At 37.9% G+C, this 19959-nt stretch overlaps 3 protein-coding genes across 3 annotated transcripts; 2 read left to right on the top strand and 1 right to left on the bottom strand.

The window, feature by feature from the left end:
• Positions 1-857: 857 nt before the first annotated feature.
• LOC131438225 (DNA replication licensing factor Mcm7) lies at positions 858-3420 on the bottom strand. Its single transcript, XM_058608097.1, has 3 exons — positions 3196-3420; positions 1201-3124; positions 858-1135 (listed from the first exon to the last, which is right to left on the bottom strand). The coding sequence occupies exons 1-3, from the start codon at positions 3221-3223 to the stop codon at positions 934-936; spliced, it is 2154 nt and encodes a 717-aa protein (XP_058464080.1). The 5' UTR covers positions 3224-3420; the 3' UTR covers positions 858-933.
• Positions 3421-7514: 4094 nt separating this feature from the next.
• LOC131437163 (NEDD4 family-interacting protein 1-like) lies at positions 7515-9852 on the top strand. Its single transcript, XM_058606331.1, has 2 exons — positions 7515-7739; positions 8310-9852. The coding sequence occupies exon 2, from the start codon at positions 8324-8326 to the stop codon at positions 9005-9007; it is 684 nt and encodes a 227-aa protein (XP_058462314.1). The 5' UTR covers positions 7515-7739; positions 8310-8323; the 3' UTR covers positions 9008-9852.
• Positions 9853-15486: 5634 nt separating this feature from the next.
• Positions 15487-17126, top strand: LOC131436954 (large ribosomal subunit protein uL2). Its single transcript, XM_058605957.1, has 3 exons — positions 15487-15617; positions 15893-16046; positions 16342-17126. Exons 2-3 carry the CDS (start codon positions 15909-15911, stop codon positions 16987-16989), a joined length of 786 nt encoding a protein of 261 aa, XP_058461940.1. The 5' UTR covers positions 15487-15617; positions 15893-15908; the 3' UTR covers positions 16990-17126.
• The last annotated feature ends 2833 nt before the right edge of the window (positions 17127-19959 follow it).

The raw sequence follows: 19959 nt of genomic DNA, 5'->3' as shown, positions 1-19959 counted from the left end.
AGAAATTGATAACAACGCACAAGTAAAATATTTGTTATATTTTTCAAAATATTTATTGAAACAAACAAACAAATATCTAGTTTAGTAGTTTCAAGCAACAACATTTGCTAAAAGAAATCTCCTGCTGTTCAAATGCAAATCACCGGCCAAAAATGTTTTCAATTCTTCATATTTTCTCCGTTTGAACACGTTTTGTCACCTGTTTTACCTGATTTTACTATCATATTTTGCTTCCCATATGCATTGGTTGTATAAACATGGAATCCAGATCGACACTCGACATACTCACCCCTATTTTGTTTTTCGATCAAGTTCCAGATTACAATTCAAAAGCACCACTCGATCGAAATGCAGAATAGAAGTGACTGAGATCCGAGATATATATATAATTTCCCAGCTTGACATTGACATGCTCTGTCATAAGTTTAAAGGTTTTGGACATAACCAATGAACAGAAAAAATATCTCAATATTTTATGATCGAACCATTCCAAAACAATGCGCATCTCCCAGGCAGCGATGAATAATTAGGACCAATTTCTAATTGACAAATTTTGTTGATGCGTTGGTGTCACCTCACATTTCTCGATGAACATTAGAAAAGGTCCCAAGTGCAAATGACAGTTTCTCTTGATTTACTTTCTCGTGTTTGTTTTCATTTGTATGGAACATACATGATGTAGTACGCCGTTTACAGTAAAAACCTTCCTTATGCTTACCGGCCCAGATTTTTGTTAATAATTATTTATACAGTCACGTGGAAAACGTTAAACTTTATTACATTTTGTTTATTAGAAACATGTAATGCCACAAAAGGGTAAATGCGTGACGGAAACTAAATACTGATGCAAACATAAATTTTCTAACTAGTGTAAAATTATATTCGAAACAAGACAATATTGATACAATATCAAATACAAATTAAAAAGTTTATTCAAATAAACGTCAGCTTCGTCCTGGTCTGATTCACTTGCCAAACGTTGAGTTCCTCGTACTCCTCGATGCATGCGTCGACCTGGTCAGGTTTGTAGCCCTTGGTGGTGCAACGTTCCATTACATCCGAGATTTTTACCGTTTTGCTCGCACCCGCCAATTCACGAACCAGGGCGAAGATTTTGTCCGATGTGTTCTGAACGCTGTGGAACAAAGAAAACCCGTATTAATAATCAAGTTTAATAGAATAAAACTGTATATGACGTACTGAGTAGTCTTCTGCTCGGTTTGATTTAGTGAATCCTTCGACATTTCTAGCAGACGCAAGGCTTCCAACACGTCATCCTTGTCAACTTCATCGGCCAACCGCAGACGAGCCAAGGCAGTCGACAAGCGCAATATTCCTAATAAGTTTCTGGCCGATGTGAAAGTCATATCACGATTATTGCGAGCTTCACGGCGCAATTCTACGTAGGCATTGACAATGTAATCGGACAGTTCGGGAGTGATTACCGGGGTTTTACGCTTACAAAGAGCGATGTATCGACGTATCAGTGACATGTCAAGCGTTTTGATGCGAGACGGTGGTTGTTTACCATGGCTATGCACGAAGGTGATATGTTTGGCCAACCGAAGATCATTGTCGCGATCGGGTTTGTCCTGAATTAACCAAAGAAGATCAAAACGCGACAGAAGTGCAGCGGGCAGTTGAATATTCTGTTCAATCGTACGACGTGGATTGTAACGGCCGTAGGCAGGATTAGCGGCTGCTAGAATCGAAACGCGAGCATTCAAGCAAGTCATGATACCAGCTTTAGCAATAGAAATCGTTTGCTGTTCCATAACTTCATGGATGGCAACGCGATCGGTGTCAGCCATTTTGTCAAACTCGTCGATGCAGCAAACTCCTTGATCAGCCAATACTAGAGCCCCACCTTCGAGGAGCATTTCACCGGTCAATGGATCTTTCATGACCGCAGCCGTCAAACCAACGCCGGAGGATCCCCGACCAGTTGTATACTGACTACGGACAGCCAAACGATCAATATATCCCAAAAGTTGCGACTTTGCCACACCGGGATCTCCCATCAAGCAAATGTTAATGTTACCACGAATCTTCATGCCATCAGGACTGCGATCAACTCCGCCAACCAACAGTAACAGTAGAGCTTTCTTAACATCCAAGTGTCCGTAAATTTCCGGAGCCAAACTGCTAGCAATTCTAGTGTAGAAATCATCTTTGGCCAATTCCGTTAGCTCGTCTTGACTCAGTTCGTTGCTGAGGTCACCGTCATCCGATTTATTCAAACATGCTATTCTATGCGCCTCCAGGAAAGTTTCGCTCAACAAACCCGAGACCATGGCTTTGAATCCACTCCGTTGAATAGGTAAAAATATTCCGCTGATAACAACATGATCTCCTGGTTGAGCCATTCGTGTGGTTTCTCCTCGGCACATAATAGTCAATGAGCGAGGGATGTGGCCAACCGGCACTTGATCGCTATGCTCTTGAATCTTCAATTCCTGGAACTTCATAAATTTCGAGCCGCGAGTCTGCAGATACAAGCGACCACCAGCTTTGTTAACACGGCAATCCTCCGAAGGGCAATCCACCGTTGGCATAAAGCTCATTGATGATACCGGTTGATAGGTCTCGGCACCACAGCGGTCACAGGTATAAGTAGCAACCGTCATCATTGGCTTCACTTCGGTACATCTGGTAACAATACCACGAAGCGTCACAAGCTTTCCGATGCTGTCGGCTTTTACTTCGCGAATGGACACCGCTTTCGAGACGCTTGGGGCTTTGAAATAGATTTCGAATCGCTTGACGAGTTCGGCAGGAATTGAGTTTCGAGCTTCTCTTGGTTCGTTGGGGGTTCTAGTACGGGACTGCATCAACAAACGATGTTCAATGTAAATATCCAACGGGTCCTTGTTAATAACCTCTCTCTCCTTGTAGGATGGCAAAAGCTCGAAGACAGTATCCGAAAACAGCTTGACATAACGTCTGGCGTTTTTCTGTATAGCTTCGGCCAACTGATCATTGTAGCTGGACACATCGTCTAAATCAATAGTCAGTCCCACCTGTTCGCGATGGGCAATATTGGTCATTTGACGAGCATACACAAACACTTTCTTTCCATCGTCGTCTTCTTTATGAAACTCAGCTAGAAAGGATTTTATGGTTTCTGCGAAAACAAGAAACAAGCTCTGGATAACGAACATACCTTCCAAAAAATCTTCGATTTAAAACACTCACCCTTATCCGCAGCGTAATCTCGTTGCATTTTGATAAAATTCTTCCAACACTTGCGTAAATGTGTATAAATGTAAAATGAGCGTGATATAAATGAGCAAATAAAGTAACAGCTAACAAAATTTCACCAGAAAAACTCAACAACCAACTGAACCCAAACCGATCTCGAATGCGAACAGATGCGCGTATGCAAAAGAAATGGTGTCGGATGCGCGCCAAAACGTTACGAAAAGCTGTAGAATGGAGGAATGTTTCGTTACCTTATGACAGATCCAAATAATACAATGTGCCCAGCGGTTGAGTGCAGCTGTGTTTGTCTCATAACATGACAAACATTACAAATCGTCCAATCAGCAAATAAGAACCTTTTACTGGCAAGTGAAAGTATCATTAGAACTGCGTAATACATTTTTCCATAGCGTTGAAACTTGATTCAAACAAACATTTTATGTCAATTAGGGTACTTATCACCAATCTTAAAATCATTACTGAACAATAAGTGAATAAAATTTGTTGATAGTGAACGCAACGGAATTCAAATGCGAACCAACTGTATCAGTAAAAAAAATTACCACAGAGACAGCACTTAAACCCGTAACTTTTCCTATCCTGAAGTCGTGTTACCTATCAAGTGTTAGAAAACTTAATTTTTGAGTTATTTATGGTTATCTCACTTTTCTAAACTCATTCAGAAATAGTGAGTAAAACTCATCAAGCTAACTTGCTTTTTCACATCTGGACGACGATTTTAAGGTAGCCTCTCAGGCCCGTCAACAAGGGAGAATTTTCGGGGTTCAAACAACTTTGTTTCCCAAAAAAGCTCAAAATTTTGATAGACTTTCTTGTGTAGTATAGTTCAAAACATGAGAATCTGTTTTACATTATAAATTTCCAGCCACATGGATAAATGAGGTTGAAATTTGGAAGGAAACGAATTGAACGTGTAAATATTTAGAATTCTTTAGAGGCTCATGATATTTGCAAAAAGGAACAAATTGGTCAAATTTCAAAAACCAATGAAACAGAATATCTATCAAAAATCCCACTAATAAGGTAAGTGATTCATTCAACTTAATTTGATGACCTTGTTAGACATAAAATTTGATATTTGACATCAAATCAACATTTTTAAATTTGATTTCATTACAAATTTCCATGAAACACCTCCACCCCAACGGTAAATCCAGCGTACGGGTCCACTGTTATTAGCTTATAAAGCCTTATTTAGATTGGATTCTGGAACTGAATTCTAGAACTAAATTTTGGAACTGAACTCAGAACCTGTATTCTGAATTTAATTTTAGGTTTAGCATTTAATTTCAGAATACAGATTTAGAGTTAAGTTCTGTAATTCAAATGCTTAAGATAAAACCTAGACTCTGGAACTAAATCCTAAATCTAGATTTTGAAACTAGATTTTTGGAGTTGGTTTCTGAATGGAACTTAATTTAGTGCTTAAATTTAGGTTCAGAATTCGTATGCAGAATTCTCTTTCTGTTACAAAATTCAGAATTCTAATACAAAATTCCAGGTTCGACTCAGAATTTTGAAACTGACTTCTGAACCTGAACCTGAATCCTGAAATCAGATTCAGAATTTAGTTTTAGAATTTAATTCCAAAATTTAGTTTCGGAGTTCGTCCAGAATTCAGATTAAGCATGCTGGAATTGAATTCAGATCTTGGGTTCTGGAACTAGATTTTGGAACTTAATACAGTGTCCTAATTCAGGTTCGGAATTCATGTTCAATATTCAGTTCTAGAACTGAATTCGAAATTTGGATTGTGAAAACGAGTTCTGTTACAGAATTTTAGAACAGATTGGAAACTAAATTCATGAGCTACTTCCAAGATTCGAATGCAGTTATTTGTTTTGGTTACAGTCGTACTTTAGTAGAAGCACCGTTACAATTCTGGAAACGAAGTAGTGAAGGTGCAAAATTCACACAATTAAGCAACTAATACGAACGGAATCTTGAAAGAAGTATGTCAGTATGCTGTGCTCTATTATCCCGATCTAAAATGACATTACAAATGTCATTGATTTTACGGTCCCTTTATGAATGTATTATTGTAAAAGTCAGGCTACAAACACCATATTGCTACAATCCGGCTAGAGAAATGAGTGATGCAAACCAATACAGACCCTTTTGTTCATATTCAGCAAACTTCAACAGCTTATGTTATTTATATATCCGAAAAACTGAGTTTTAGATATATTTTGTCACCGAATTTTGTATCGAAAAATTGTATAATATCGCAGGTATAGTTGAAAAAAAAAATGAACAAAGAAAATCCGCCAATTTCTTTCAAGCCCTTTTGAAATGTTTAAATCTTAATCTAAGACAAGACGAGACAGCTGTGTTCTTATGTACGATTCGAACATCTTGACGGACGGAGCGTGTGAACTTTTCGGTAAAGAAAGTATTGAACTAATTTTGACGGAGGCTGACGTCCCGGTTGAATTATTAGTGATAGTTTACTGTATGTGACTAGCGACATTGTCAGTGGAGTCATTTTTTTTTATATATTAATGCATGTTATTTAAATTCCATTATTAAAATAATAATAATTGTCATATTAACAAAACTTTCGTCGAATTTTGAGTGGTATTGAGGTATCCAACACTTCTATAAATATCTATATAGAGTACCTACAATAATCGCAAAAATAACCTCATTACTCATAAGTAATAGAAGCATTTATAACTCATTGGTATTTTGTAGTATGTTGACTGTTGAGGCTGATTCGCAAGCTGTATTGAATATTTCAGAATACAAAAACAATTATTGCATTGTTTAATTAAATTTATTTTGAGTTTAAATTTCCTTTATGCATTTTCACTAATCTTGTTGCAAACACTGCGAAATACGATTAGAATAACCCTGTGGTAACCAAAACAGTACAACACTAAAAACGTCAAATGGGCTCCCAGGCTTGGAGACAAGCCCGTAACGCGAGCTGTCTTGTCTTGTCTTAGGTCTAAATCATCTAGCACACGCCCAGTTAGCTCGTCTAGAATTTGATTCGGAATCCATTTGGAAATAATTGGACATAAGTCTAGATTTGAGTTACGATTACTATCCATACACAAAACGACCTACCAACATTTGAGTGAAATTAATTCTAGTCGGGAGTTCTTTCGTATAATCATTCATAAAAGTAAACTAAAAAATAAGGTAAAAGGTGAATTTCGTCTAATTTTTTTTTTCTAAATGTCACTTTTTAAAAAAATGTGTTGGGATATGTCCGAAGCATCACCATCACGCTATCTCGTGAACACGCTGAATGGACTCTTCAATTACTACTCGTGAGCAGCGTTGCCAGGTTGCCAGATTTGTCTGGCAAATGCCAGATTTTCCTCGTTTCGCCAGACACTCAAACAAACCAGATCTTTTGCCAGATTTTCCCAGACTTTTCATTTTTTCCTAGATTTAGTCAGATCTTACTAGATCTTTACGGTTTTGGCCAATATACGATAGGTGGGGAGAGGAGGTGGGTGCTCACTGAAAATGAAGCCCGGCAAAAATTTCCTTGTATATAGTGAGAGCCACACAAATCCAGATAAATTTTTGAGTTTTGACAGATTTTTGAAAAAATAACCTGGCAACTCTGCTCGTGAGCTGTAAAACTCGAACAACTTCTCGCAATGATAATGAATAATACCATGTTCACATTAGCGCTTATATCACTTGATATACCGAGATGATACGCATATCACGTGGAAGTGTTCACATATGATCGAAATGATATCGTTTGACAATCAAGTTGACATATTGAATGTTCCCATTAGGAGTAAGATCAATAATATTGCTTTTCTCTCCTACAATTCAATAAATAATTGATGTCTTGCATTTAATTGTCTCCGAACGCCTTGATGATTGTTTATCTTCACTCTCAAAGTGACGTTCATAAATGAGTGCGTTCAATGCCATTATCCGTGTTGCTAGTTGCGATTTTTGACAACTAGACATGATATCGTACATGACATCCCGGATATCATGCCAAAATGGTGATACGCGTTGACATCAAATTGTATGGGATATCAAGTGATATTGCATATGATATCATCGGATATCAAGTATATCCCTATAATAGAGTGCCTATAACCAGAGTGACGACATCTCATCCGTAATTTTGGCAACAATTCAAAACATTCCATTAGCTTTACATTGAATTGACAGGTCGTTCGCTCGTTTGGAACTGGGAGCTGTCATTCCAAACGAACAGCTGTCGCCAATGTGAACATACTATAAAACACATCTAGCACCCTTGTTTTCAACACTCACTGGGCATTCCATTTACTCGGATAAGATATGAGCGAATGACGTATCAAAATGAACAGTGAAAAGTTAGCTGACGACTTGTGAAAGAAAATATTACACAAGTTATTAAGTCGGAGATCGGAAAATTATTTGTTCGAGAATTTTATCCCTCATAAAAACTAAATTTGTTATTAAACTTCGCTATTAAATTATTTGTTGCTATAGAAAAAAAGTGTTTTGTTTCAGTGAAGGTAGAGAGAAGAATCGTGAGAGTAAAACTAGAGGTAGGGCATATTTTACGTTTTGTGCAATTTACAAGGTTTTGTGATGTTGGGAAACGACCGAATTCGATGGAAAATATAATTAACAGTATTATATCAGAGGGAATGCAGCTTTCGTCATCAACACCTGCAAAGAAAAGAAACGAGCATATCAAAATTAGTGCATCTCAAATTTGTTTTGATTGCTTTTCTCTTGTCTGTAGAGGCAAAAAAATCGATAATTTTACACAGTTCCAGGCACGCGATAGCTCTATATAAAAAAACTATGGATAATTACATTTTCATGAGCAAGAGTGTAGATTAATATTAGGATTGATGATCGTTGATTTTACAATAATTATTATGCGTATTTAGAAAACAACTTAAGGATGTCATTATTGTTCACTTCCTGTAAATTGAATATGCAGGTACCTAGTAGAGTTCATAGTTGAAGATAAAATATCCACGACCAGGCAGTCGCGAAGGTCAAGGTCGATTAATATTGCAATGCAATCATAAATTGAACAGTTACCATGCACTTGAAACGTTTTGTCGATCTGATTTCTGATCTATTGCAACTATTTTTATTTCCAGCCACTCAAAGGAAAATGCCTCCGGCCAACAACAACAACAACAACGACGACTTACCTCCGCCCAAAGCGGACTTTAGTGCCCCTCCACCATATGAGGCCACCGATAACAATGCCCATCAACAGTACGTACAACAGCCTCAGGAAATATCAACCAAGCTGCCGACGTACGAGGAGGTACAGATGGAAAAGATGATCAACCATGAACTACCGATTCCGCCGGGTATGGGACAAATGCCACCTCCGCCTCCAAGCATTACGGGACTTCCGCTGGGACCAACGGGACGTTCCGCAGGAGGTGTCGGTGGAGGACCAGCTGTTACTTTTATAGCTATTGACGCGGATGGAGAAAACATCAATGCCGATAACAGTCTTCTTGGAACGGACATTGTGTTTGTGACGGCATTTCTGGTTGCATTTTTATTTAACTGGATTGGTTTCCTAATGTTGACATGCTTCTGTCACACTATCGCTGCTCGGTATGGAGCGCTGTCCGGTTTCGGTCTATCCCTGGCCAAGTGGACTCTCATCGTCAAACACTCGACAGACTTTGCATCACACGAAAACTCCTGGCTTTGGTGGCTTATAATGGCATTCGGCTTCTTGATTTGTGTCCGGGCTCTGGTTCAGTATATTAGCATCAAGCGAACCTGGCGTTTGCTGTCATCATCTGCTCAAGAACGGCTGCTGTTCTTCTACTGAGTATCGTGTATCGCTTAGAATAAACAGAAGTTCGGAGACCGCACGCATTGTCAGCGCATTAACTCCTAACAAACATCACAGGATAGGACGAAAGCCGTTCAATCGATCGAAGTGTTTCTAGTTCGAAGTCAATATATTTGATTTGATTCAAATTCTACTGGGAAGCGTTAGGGGCGAACGCTTTTGGAAAGGTTTTGTGATACAACAATCGAACATTACAACTTTGCCTATCAACTAACGTATCCTAAGCGGTGAATTGACACGTATGCCTATTTCTTAAGATACGTTAGTTGAGTATAACCGATTTCATATAGCAGTCATAGTTTAGTTCACTTGAAACATTCCCTTTTAATTTGATAATTCTCTACCAGTCATCATATTTGTATTATTTCCTACGTCAAGGCAAGTTTAAAATCATCTCTTATACTGTTAGTTCGAAAGCCGATAATCAGTAGGTGTGAATTAGGGATTGTAGTGCTAATACGTCTGTTGAGAACTGTCAACACTCAAATTCGTGCAATCGATGTTCTGAGTTTTATCTCCAGCTTCAACCTTGTTTAGCCTGTAGTTAATTCTTTTGGTGAAATTACTTATGTTTAAATTCGTTGAATTTACTGCATCTGAACAGTGGTTAGTTTTTGTTAATAAATTGTTTTTTTACGTTCACGTATTTAAAATCGGCAAAAAAATTCAACACAACATTCAAATATAGAGCATATTTTTGTACTTGTAAATAGGCTTCATTGTGTAAAATTCTACTTAACACATAAAACAATGTCTATCAAAAGTCAAACTTGATATGTGAATAAGGTAAACTTTATCTAAATATATTGAAAACAATAAAAGCTGTTGTTATTTCTCCGAATACAGTCGCCATGCGCCATCAGACAAAAATCGCTTCAGTCCTCTTAGAGAAACCTATGTGAACTTTCATATGCTACGACGTACATATATGCTTAATAATGGCTCTACCTTCTAATGTTACCTCCGGTCAGGACACAATGATTCCATGCAAATCGCTTGTTACCTAAGACAATCAGATGGCTACTGGTCATTATTGTCAACACGCTATTCACTACAGTAAACCCTGTATTAAAATGGATATGAAAACATCTACATCCAAGGACATCATCGAGTCCTGAATGTAAGACGGCGTTTAGGTTTTTGTATTTGTATTTGGGCTATGTCTGCTAGAACTGATTATTTGGCATAACCTTTTCTGAATGTTCGGCAAAAGTAACGAAGTGAAATTTATGAATTACTAAGCCTTCAACAATTGAAATTAAACAAAGAATGGTTTTTTAGGGGTTAACCTTATTTTGTGCTAGGGCACATAACCAATTTCACTATCTTTACGTTTCGTCTTAGACTCGTCAGTGCAGAGCAGTTCAAATTGAACTGCTTACTGCGAACTTAAACAGTTCAATTTGAACCGCTAAGCAGACGTAAAGTTATTGCTATTTGCAACACACTTGTAATAAGCACCGAAGTGCTAAGTCTTTCCTGACGTGCCGAACGAAAACAAGTTTCGACTAATACTGGCCGATTCAGATGGTCATTTAGGGGTTAACCTTATTTTGTGCTAGGGCACATAACCAATTTCACTATCTTTACGTTTCGTCTTAGACTCGTCAGTGCAGAGCAGTTCAAATTGAACTGCTTACTGCGAACTTAAACAGTTCAATTTGAACCGCTAAGCAGACGTAAAGTTATTGCTATTTGCAACACACTTGTAATAAGCACCGAAGTGCTAAGTCTTTCCTGACGTGCCGAACGAAAACAAGTTTCGACTAATACTGGCCGATTCAGGTGGTCATTTAGGGGTTAACCTTATTTTGTGCTAGGGCACATAACCAATTTCACTATCTTTACGTTTCGTCTTAGACTCGTCAGTGCAGAGCAGTTCAAATTGAACTGCTTACTGCGAACTTAAACAGTTCAATTTGAACCGCTAAGCAGACGTAAAGTTATTGCTATTTGCAACACACTTGTAATAAGCACCGAAGTGCTAAGTCTTTCCTGACGTGCCGAACGAAAACAAGTTTCGACTAATACTGGCCGATTCAGATGGTCATTTAGGGGTTAACCTTATTTTGTGCTAGGGCACATAACCAATTTCACTATCTTTACGTTTCGTCTTAGACTCGTCAGTGCAGAGCCAGTATTAGTCGAAACTTGTTTTCGTTCGGCACGTCAGGAAAGACTTAGCACTTCGGTGCTTATTACAAGTGTGTTGCAAATAGCAATAACTTTACGTCTGCTTAGCGGTTCAAATTGAACTGTTTAAGTTCGCAGTAAGCAGTTCAATTTGAACTGCTCTGCACTGACGAGTCTAAGACGAAACGTAAAGATAGTGAAATTGGTTATGTGCCCTAGCACAAAATAAGGTTAACCCCTAAATGACCATCTGAATCGGCCAGTATTAGTCGAAACTTGTTTTCGTTCGGCACGTCAGGAAAGACTTAGCACTTCGGTGCTTATTACAAGTGTGTTGCAAATAGCAATAACTTTACGTCTGCTTAGCGGTTCAAATTGAACTGTTTAAGTTCGCAGTAAGCAGTTCAATTTGAACTGCTCTGCACTGACGAGTCTAAGACGAAACGTAAAGATAGTGAAATTGGTTATGTGCCCTAGCACAAAATAAGGTTAACCCCTAAATGACCATCTGAATCGGCCAGTATTAGTCGAAACTTGTTTTCGTTCGGCACGTCAGGAAAGACTTAGCACTTCGGTGCTTATTACAAGTGTGTTGCAAATAGCAATAACTTTACGTCTGCTTAGCGGTTCAAATTGAACTGTTTAAGTTCGCAGTAAGCAGTTCAATTTGAACTGCTCTGCACTGACGAGTCTAAGACGAAACGTAAAGATAGTGAAATTGGTTATGTGCCCTAGCACAAAATAAGGTTAACCCCTAAATGACCATCTGAATCGGCCAGTATTAGTCGAAACTTGTTTTCGTTCGGCACGTCAGGAAAGACTTAGCACTTCGGTGCTTATTACAAGTGTGTTGCAAATAGCAATAACTTTACGTCTGCTTAGCGGTTCAAATTGAACTGTTTAAGTTCGCAGTAAGCAGTTCAATTTGAACTGCTCTGCACTGACGAGTCTAAGACGAAACGTAAAGATAAAGAATGGTTTATTTTTAAATGTAAACATTAAATTGGCGATCAAGATTTCACTTTATTTCCGTATAAACATAGACAAAATATACATTACATTACTTATGTTTCAAAAACATGCAATTGTTAAATATGCACTTTGGAATAAACTTCGAATATGTTGATTGACATGCTGTTGAAGTTCTTCAACATATACTATAATATATTATATTTACTGGATAGATCATAGATTACCACGTGTTCCTTTTGGACTATTTTTTTCCAAATTTTCTAATTCTAATTCTTTGAAATATTTCGTCAGCAAATAACTGCGTAGTGCAAAGCGAAAATTAAAACGTGAATGACAGTTGTCTAGCCGAATTACGGCAAAAGCTCACATATATTTAAAAAATTTGGCAACGCATTTGCTGATTTCGTCATAATTGCAAAAAGACAAAAAGATGCATTTTGCTGAAAAATCAGCAAATCTCAGAAAACATAATATTGATTCCTGAGCAAGCAGCACAATTGTGTGTTACCGATCTGTCTCGGCATTTTACTTTACCGAGCTCGAAAATTGGTTTTAAGTGTGCAGCCTTTCTACTATCAAACATGATATGTAATTCTTCACACTTAAAATCCGGCTAAGATAGCTTTTCCTAAAACATTCGGTTTATTATTTCCGATTTCTCGGTAATTCAAAATGTCATACTGATACTCGGTTTTTTAGATTACCGTGTTTACCAAGAATTGGTCGTTTTGCCGAAATCAGCAAATTAATGATATCAACTTACCGAAATCTCGGTAAACCGAAATTCGGTGATTCATCAAAGTAGCAAATTTTCTTCAGTGCAAAGCTGAGTGATGTAAATAAGTGCATGTGTTTATATGTGGAGTTAGTTGCAAATAAAAATTGAATCCAAATATAGTGATATGTTTCGTGATATTAAGAACAAATTTGTTCAATGTTCGACGATTATTCGTGACAAGAAATCCTGCAAAAGTATAAAGATCCTCGCTAATCTACTACATGAAATTGATTGGACTCCGGTATGATATTATTTTTAAATGTTCAATGTTTTATTGTTAGTTACTTTCGTTTTAGCCGAAATCTGATTTTCTGCGGAAAATCGAATTGTGTTCCCTACTGTAAATAACATGGAAGTGCATCCATTCTAAGGCGTATATGTTTGGCAATATTTTCTTCATAGGACACATTTTTTCTTATTTTACATTTCCTAGCTTATTTGTTCAACAGCGAACATAATGTTGAAATAACTGTAATGTAATGTGTTTTAACTGTAATGTTTATTTTATATTTACAATTGTATTTTAATTGATTAAAAACCCGGCATTAGCTCACATGATTGAACACTGACAATTTCGGTAATTTGTTTCCAAAAGCGACGAAGATCTCGGTAATTTAAAGTTTTCTCGAAACCGAAAATCTCGGTCAAATGAAACTTGGGCGAGATGATTCTCGAGCACTCGGCTGTTCAGGCATCTGCGGGTTGCCAAAATTTCTCGCTAGCGGGAAAGAGTCTCAACACCTGCAGGCGGCCGTGTTTAGCATATCAGTTAATTAGCTGGAATTAAAAAAGCGAATCATTCCACGATAATTCCACGATAAAAAGGAAAAATTGTAAATGTAAATTTATTTAGATTACTTCTGAGCCATTATAAAAACTTTCTCGAAGATTCCAATATTCATCGTGTGGATTTGGTTTGAAATTAATAATAAATTAAATTGATACGGTTAATTCAAACCAACGACACTGTGATATTCTCCTTTTCCGCAGATATCCACTTATATTCTGTACACTCCATCGCGGCCTTTGACTCAACGCAAGCCACCGTCATTCCGCACTCTCACCAACTGCTACACGCTAACCCAATCATACCCAATGTGGATATTACATAATTCAGGATACCACATCGACGACACGACATGCCACTCGTCTATTAAAACTGTATCGTAAATTTAACTACCCCTCAGTAACTGGTAATGTCAAAACCAAGTCCCTGCTGGGCCGCCATGTTTTTGTGACCATCATCTTTTCCGCAAAGACGAAAACAACGAAGAAGTATGTAAACATAAATAAAAAAATTTTCATTCTAAATATCTGTGATTTGTTGAAACAAAGTTGATTTTTATATGTTTGGTTATGAATTTGATATCGTTATAAAACGTGCGGTGCCAAATTGCTATACTGACTTTCACAATCGATGAAGTGTTGTATTTGTTTACTTTGCTCTCACTGACTTGCTAGCTTTGAAGGCCCTGATGGACCGAGATGTTGGTTACGACAGCACTGGCTAGAGCGCCTTATTGTTGCCACCGGGCTGGTCAAAACGTAGTCCCATAAAAAATGTTGAAACTGGCAACACATGTTGATAAATTATTGATTTTTATTAACAGTTACCGTAACCTTGGTTACTGCATTTTGAAGACATGAGAAATGTAAACAAAACAAACTGCAAATCGGTTATGTTAAAGCGAATAATTAAAACGGATTTTCCGAGTGGGAAAATTTTTTCTCGTGGAAACTGCTTCAGCATCAGAGCAGTGGATCGACTAGATCATAGATAAATTGAACAAAATTTTCTTGATATAACTGCATAGCAGAATTGAATCAACATAGACATTATAGATCTTCCATACAAAACTTCTAGCTAATGAATTTACTCTAGCTGTTCTGTTATTTTAAACATGCTCCTTTTCTGTGCGTGCAGCAGATGTTGGAACCCACGACGTAAAATACACTGGTGGCGTGATAAGAGAGTTTTGGTTGTGTTGGTAATTTTCTCACGAAATTAAGTATGGCGCGCCGGGATTCAAGTACGTAAACATAAACAAACGACCAGTTCAGGTCGGGATTTCACTTCTAAGTTACTCCAGTTGTCGCGCAGCCTGGCGAATCTTTGGCACTATTTGAAAATCTGGACATTTTTTCTTCAAGGGCTTGCAAGGTAAAGTCGAAGTAAAGAAAATTTTACACACATCCGATTCTGTTTATTTCATTGGAGGAAGGATTTGGCGGATCGCACTGTGGTATCTATTACAGTTATCATGAATAATGGAGTGATTGTGCTGTGAGTAGCATTTCAAATGCAGGTGATGAAAACGATTGAAACATCCCGGAACAAAACACCTAATTTCACTGTCAATATTTTCGCAAACCGAACCAACTCTAAATATTTTCATAAAAGCAACTCCCGGAACTTCATTTGTTTATGTTTTTTCTTCTACACGTCTCTCTGTTATTCCAAAATATAATGACAACCGTGCTAACACATAGAAAAACGTGATCACCAGGGTATTTTACATCGTGGTTGGTACCCCTCATTAAACGCAGAATGCACCACTTGACAGTTTTGTGTGCTGTCAAATGGGATGGTTGCGTTTCGCCAGTTCCGCTAGTTAGACATTTCTTTCTTTCTTTCTTTCCGGCTCGTACCTGAGTCAAGTGAACACACATTTTGTGTATCATTTAAACTAATTTTATAGCCCCGTAAGTTAATTTATCCATTATTTTGAGTGATAATCGATCAACCAATGCTAGTTTGTGTTTTGAATTACAAAAGCTGTGACATTTTTGGTTACGTTCGTGCAAAAAGTGTTGAAATGTTTGCTCTGAATATTGTTTTGATGTTCCACGAATCTACGGTGTTGACGTTTTGTGTCCTAGATGGCGGTTTTTCATTGGTTTTTCGCTAGTTGCGATTTCCGTCGCTCGGTATAATAGTAAATAACGTTTTAATAATTATGTTTATCTATAAATTTCAGTCGATAAAACGCCACTATGGGGCGCGTCATTCGTGCACAGCGTAAAGGTGCCGGGTCTGTTTTCACTGCTCACACCAAAAAGCGAAAGGGAGAGCCTAAGCTGCGTGCCCTCGATTATGCCGAACGTCACGGTTACCTGAAGGGAGTCGTGAAGGTGAGTAGACTCCATACGATTATACATGTTCTAGTTGAGAAAGGAATATATTTTGATAAATTAACGGAGTGATTAGTTAGTTTCAAGATTAACATATTATGAACTTTATTTTATGGCCCTAAAAGTTTGATGAGTATTTTGTTGAATATCAAATTGTTTGGCATTACTTAATTGGAATACAATTTTCGCTGCCATTCACTTCTTGTTGCATACTTTTCGATAGAAATTTATCCATTACGATAGCACTTATAATTTTTATCAATGAAATCAATAAATGCATTTGTTTTCGTTTCAGCAAATCATCCACGACCCTGGTCGCGGTGCTCCGTTGGCCGTGGTACACTTCCGCGATCCGTACAAGTTCAAGTTGCGTAAACAATTGTTCATTGCGGCCGAGGGTATGTACACCGGACAGTTTGTGTACTGCGGCAAACGTGCCCAGCTGCAGATCGGAAACGTGCTGCCAATCGGTCTGATGCCGGAAGGTACCATTGTTTGCAATCTGGAAGAAAAAACCGGAGATCGCGGTAAGCTTGCACGTACCTCGGGTAACTACGCTTCGGTCATTGCTCACAATCCGGACACCAAACGCACCCGTGTAAAGTTACCGTCGGGTGCTAAGAAAGTTCTACCATCTGCTAACCGAGCCATGGTTGGAATCGTTGCCGGTGGTGGTCGTATTGACAAACCGATCCTGAAGGCAGGTCGTGCCTACCACAAGTACAAGGTGAAACGTAACTGCTGGCCGAAGGTACGTGGTGTGGCTATGAATCCCGTCGAACATCCGCACGGTGGTGGTAATCACCAGCATATCGGTAAGGCATCGACCGTCAAGCGAGGAACGCCACCAGGTCGCAAGGTCGGTCTTATTGCTGCCCGTCGTACCGGTCGTATCCGTGGTGGAAAGGGTGATGAGAAGTTCAAGGAGAAGGAGAAGAAGTAAAGGGCTAACGGAGAGAAGTGAAAGAGTTATGATCGATCTTGTATTGTATTTGATGGATCTTGATCACGCGGGAACGGTTAATCAAGAATAATGATAAATATGTAAAGGATTTTGAATACATGTATTTTCAATCTGAATTTAGTAGTACTATTCGAAAAACAGAAAATCCTTGGACATTCGTGGTACGATTCTATATGGATTATCGGACTCCATTTTTTGAGGTAGCAAAATGCATTTCAGATCATTTAATCACTCCTATTTTGTATTTCGGTTAAATAGAAATGTATCAATCTAATGTAAAATTTTCATTCTGTATTTTGATCGAGTTCTTTATTTTCTGTACAAAAACATCAATTGATCGAGTAATGTAAAAAGCAAAGTCTTGGCCTTTCATTTCTTTTGTGGAATTTGGCCTTTCTGTTACAACAGACTTCGCAGCCAAATCGTTCCAGGTCGGGGCTCGGGAAAGTAAAGAGAAAACATGATTTATTTTTATAACAATATGTTTTATAACCTGTGCTTAATAAAGTATTCTCGGAGTTTTTGTTCATTTAATTTAGCAACACTGATTACATGCGAGCTAGGTATGTGACATGAATAAATCTACTTTCAGGCGTTTAAACTATTATTTCATTTGATTTCACACTGAGGCAAAAACACGATGTTTTATAATCTTGAACGTTGGACTTACGAATCAATTCAATGTAATTATTTTATTTCCGTGACTTTAAAATCAAAATCATTCGTCACGTAAAAATTTATGAATCAGGTAAAATTCAATTCCATTAAGGGGGCCTGCTTCATATAGCTGCTGTGTGAAGTAAAAAATCAAAGGCCTGGCCCTCCCGAAATCAGAGACCATAACAAAGAAAAAAATGTTTTATAAATATTATGGAGCTGTTGATCCTGCAGATTACCTATACCGAGAGATAGAGGTTTTGAGAGTTTCGTGGTTATCGAAAGCAGGCAGTAACAAGACCAACTAAACAGTTTCATAGAATAGTGTCAAAACTGCATAAAATAGAGGTTAAAACTGGGGAAAATGAACAACAATAATAATAATAATAATAAAACTGTGTGTAAAGAGAAAGTGTGCGAGCTAGTCGTAGTTGGCACGATTCGGCAGACGAGAAAGTTATCGTACTGCTGGATTCCACACAGACTTATTTAAGATTAAAAAGACGAACGCAAGCGCACTTTGTATACTTGTTTGGCTGGATCCATTATATTACGCCAGAGAACAGAACGATTACCCGACAATGGGCTGAAGGCGTGCTTCGAAGCGGTACGAGTGCCTGTAAAAGCGGCTCAAAGGGTCGAAAGATAATGATTTCGGTATTCTGGGATTGCCATAGTATACTTTTTGAGGACTATCTCAAAACAGAAACAAATGCAAGTTTAAGCGTGTATTAAGGGAGCGATTAAAGACTTGAGCGTAGCGATGATTAAAATCAACGGTTTAGAGTTCCAATTACCTTGGTCACCTGATTTGGCCTCCTTGAACTATCATCTATTCTCAGTGCGTGTGCATGATCTTCCCTCAAGGGTTACCGATTCATATATTTGTAAAACTATGTCCCAATACGGAGAGATTTTCTCTATTGATAAAGAAAAGTGGAAGAACTTTTTCTAAACGGCGTACGTTTGAACATATCATATCAATTGTATGGGTGCACAGTGCTGCTATTTTGGTGCGCACAAATTTGACATCTCTCTCCAAAGCAAAGTCTTGGCATTACATTCCTTTTGTGGAATGTGGCCTTTCTGTTTCAACAGACTTCGCAGCCGATCCTTAGTGTACAGAATCATTGTATGGTTAGTACTATGGATCCTACTGACACTACGAATCCTTCCAGGTCGGGGCTCGAACATACGACAACTGGCTTGTAAGACCTGAGGGCGCCATGCTCGCAAAAAAGGATGTTGCCAATGATTTGTCCGGGAAATGTGAGAGCTGGATATCTTGTTAATATGATGTCTTTGCTGTGTACCACATTTACGAACATAATCTGTCAAAATCTGTGAAAAACATTTTTAAAATCTGTCATTTTTATGAAATATTTATAAAAAACTGTGAATTTTTATAAAATCTGTTTTCTGTGACACACCCATACTAGCATAAAGATGTTTTCTACATCAGTACTTTCATTTTCGCATTGCGAGAGAGCCTTGCCGTCGTAATTGAATGTGTTAGTGACGGCACAATTTTTTTAACTTCGATGGAGCAGCGGATATTTTGATCTCTTTCTCAGAACGCTGATCTGATTGGCTGGTGCAGAAATGGGTCAAATCAGACAGGTTTTTCAGTAGTGCACTATTGAAACACTTCAATGTTGTTGTAATACACGTTCAAGTTGAAAAATTTCGAATCTATTAGTAGTTAGATTAAACAAATCTTTCCACAGATCACTGAGCTATGAGCTTTCAAAATACGAGAGAGGCAAACAAGCGTCATGTGTTTTCCTCTTTGAGACTCGTTGATACCAAACGTTTCAGAAAAGAGCAATTTTGAATTTTTTGAGATTATGTCACACAACTGAAAATTTTATCATAAAATTGTGATCATATTTCAGATGGCATGTAGCAAACATTATGTTGATTCATTGGATACAATAAAAGATATTCACGACCAAAAACCCATCATATAAATATTGAAAAGGCGTCCCATAGTAGAGTAAGTCGTATTCACGACAAAAATAAATACAGAAATAAAATAATTACCGAACTATTCGTTAGATGATCCCATTTGGTTTGCTTGACAGTTCAACAAAATTTTTATTACCGAACGGTCAGTAATTAATTGAATTACCGAACTGATTACCGAACGTTCAGCTGTTGAAAATTCGGTAAAAAATTACCGAATTCTGCGAAATTGTATGTAAGTAAAAGTATGTAGCACGGCAGAAATTTTATTGGACGTGTGTGTGTATGATGGACACTTTTGTCTCTCGTTCAATATAAATGAAAGGA

The sequence above is a fragment of the Malaya genurostris genome, chromosome 3 (assembly GCF_030247185.1).
Source record: "Malaya genurostris strain Urasoe2022 chromosome 3, Malgen_1.1, whole genome shotgun sequence".
In the NCBI taxonomy this organism is placed as follows: domain Eukaryota; kingdom Metazoa; phylum Arthropoda; class Insecta; order Diptera; family Culicidae; genus Malaya; species Malaya genurostris.
Note: the sequence above shows the minus strand (reverse complement) of the source record. Positions and strands in the feature narration are given on the sequence as shown.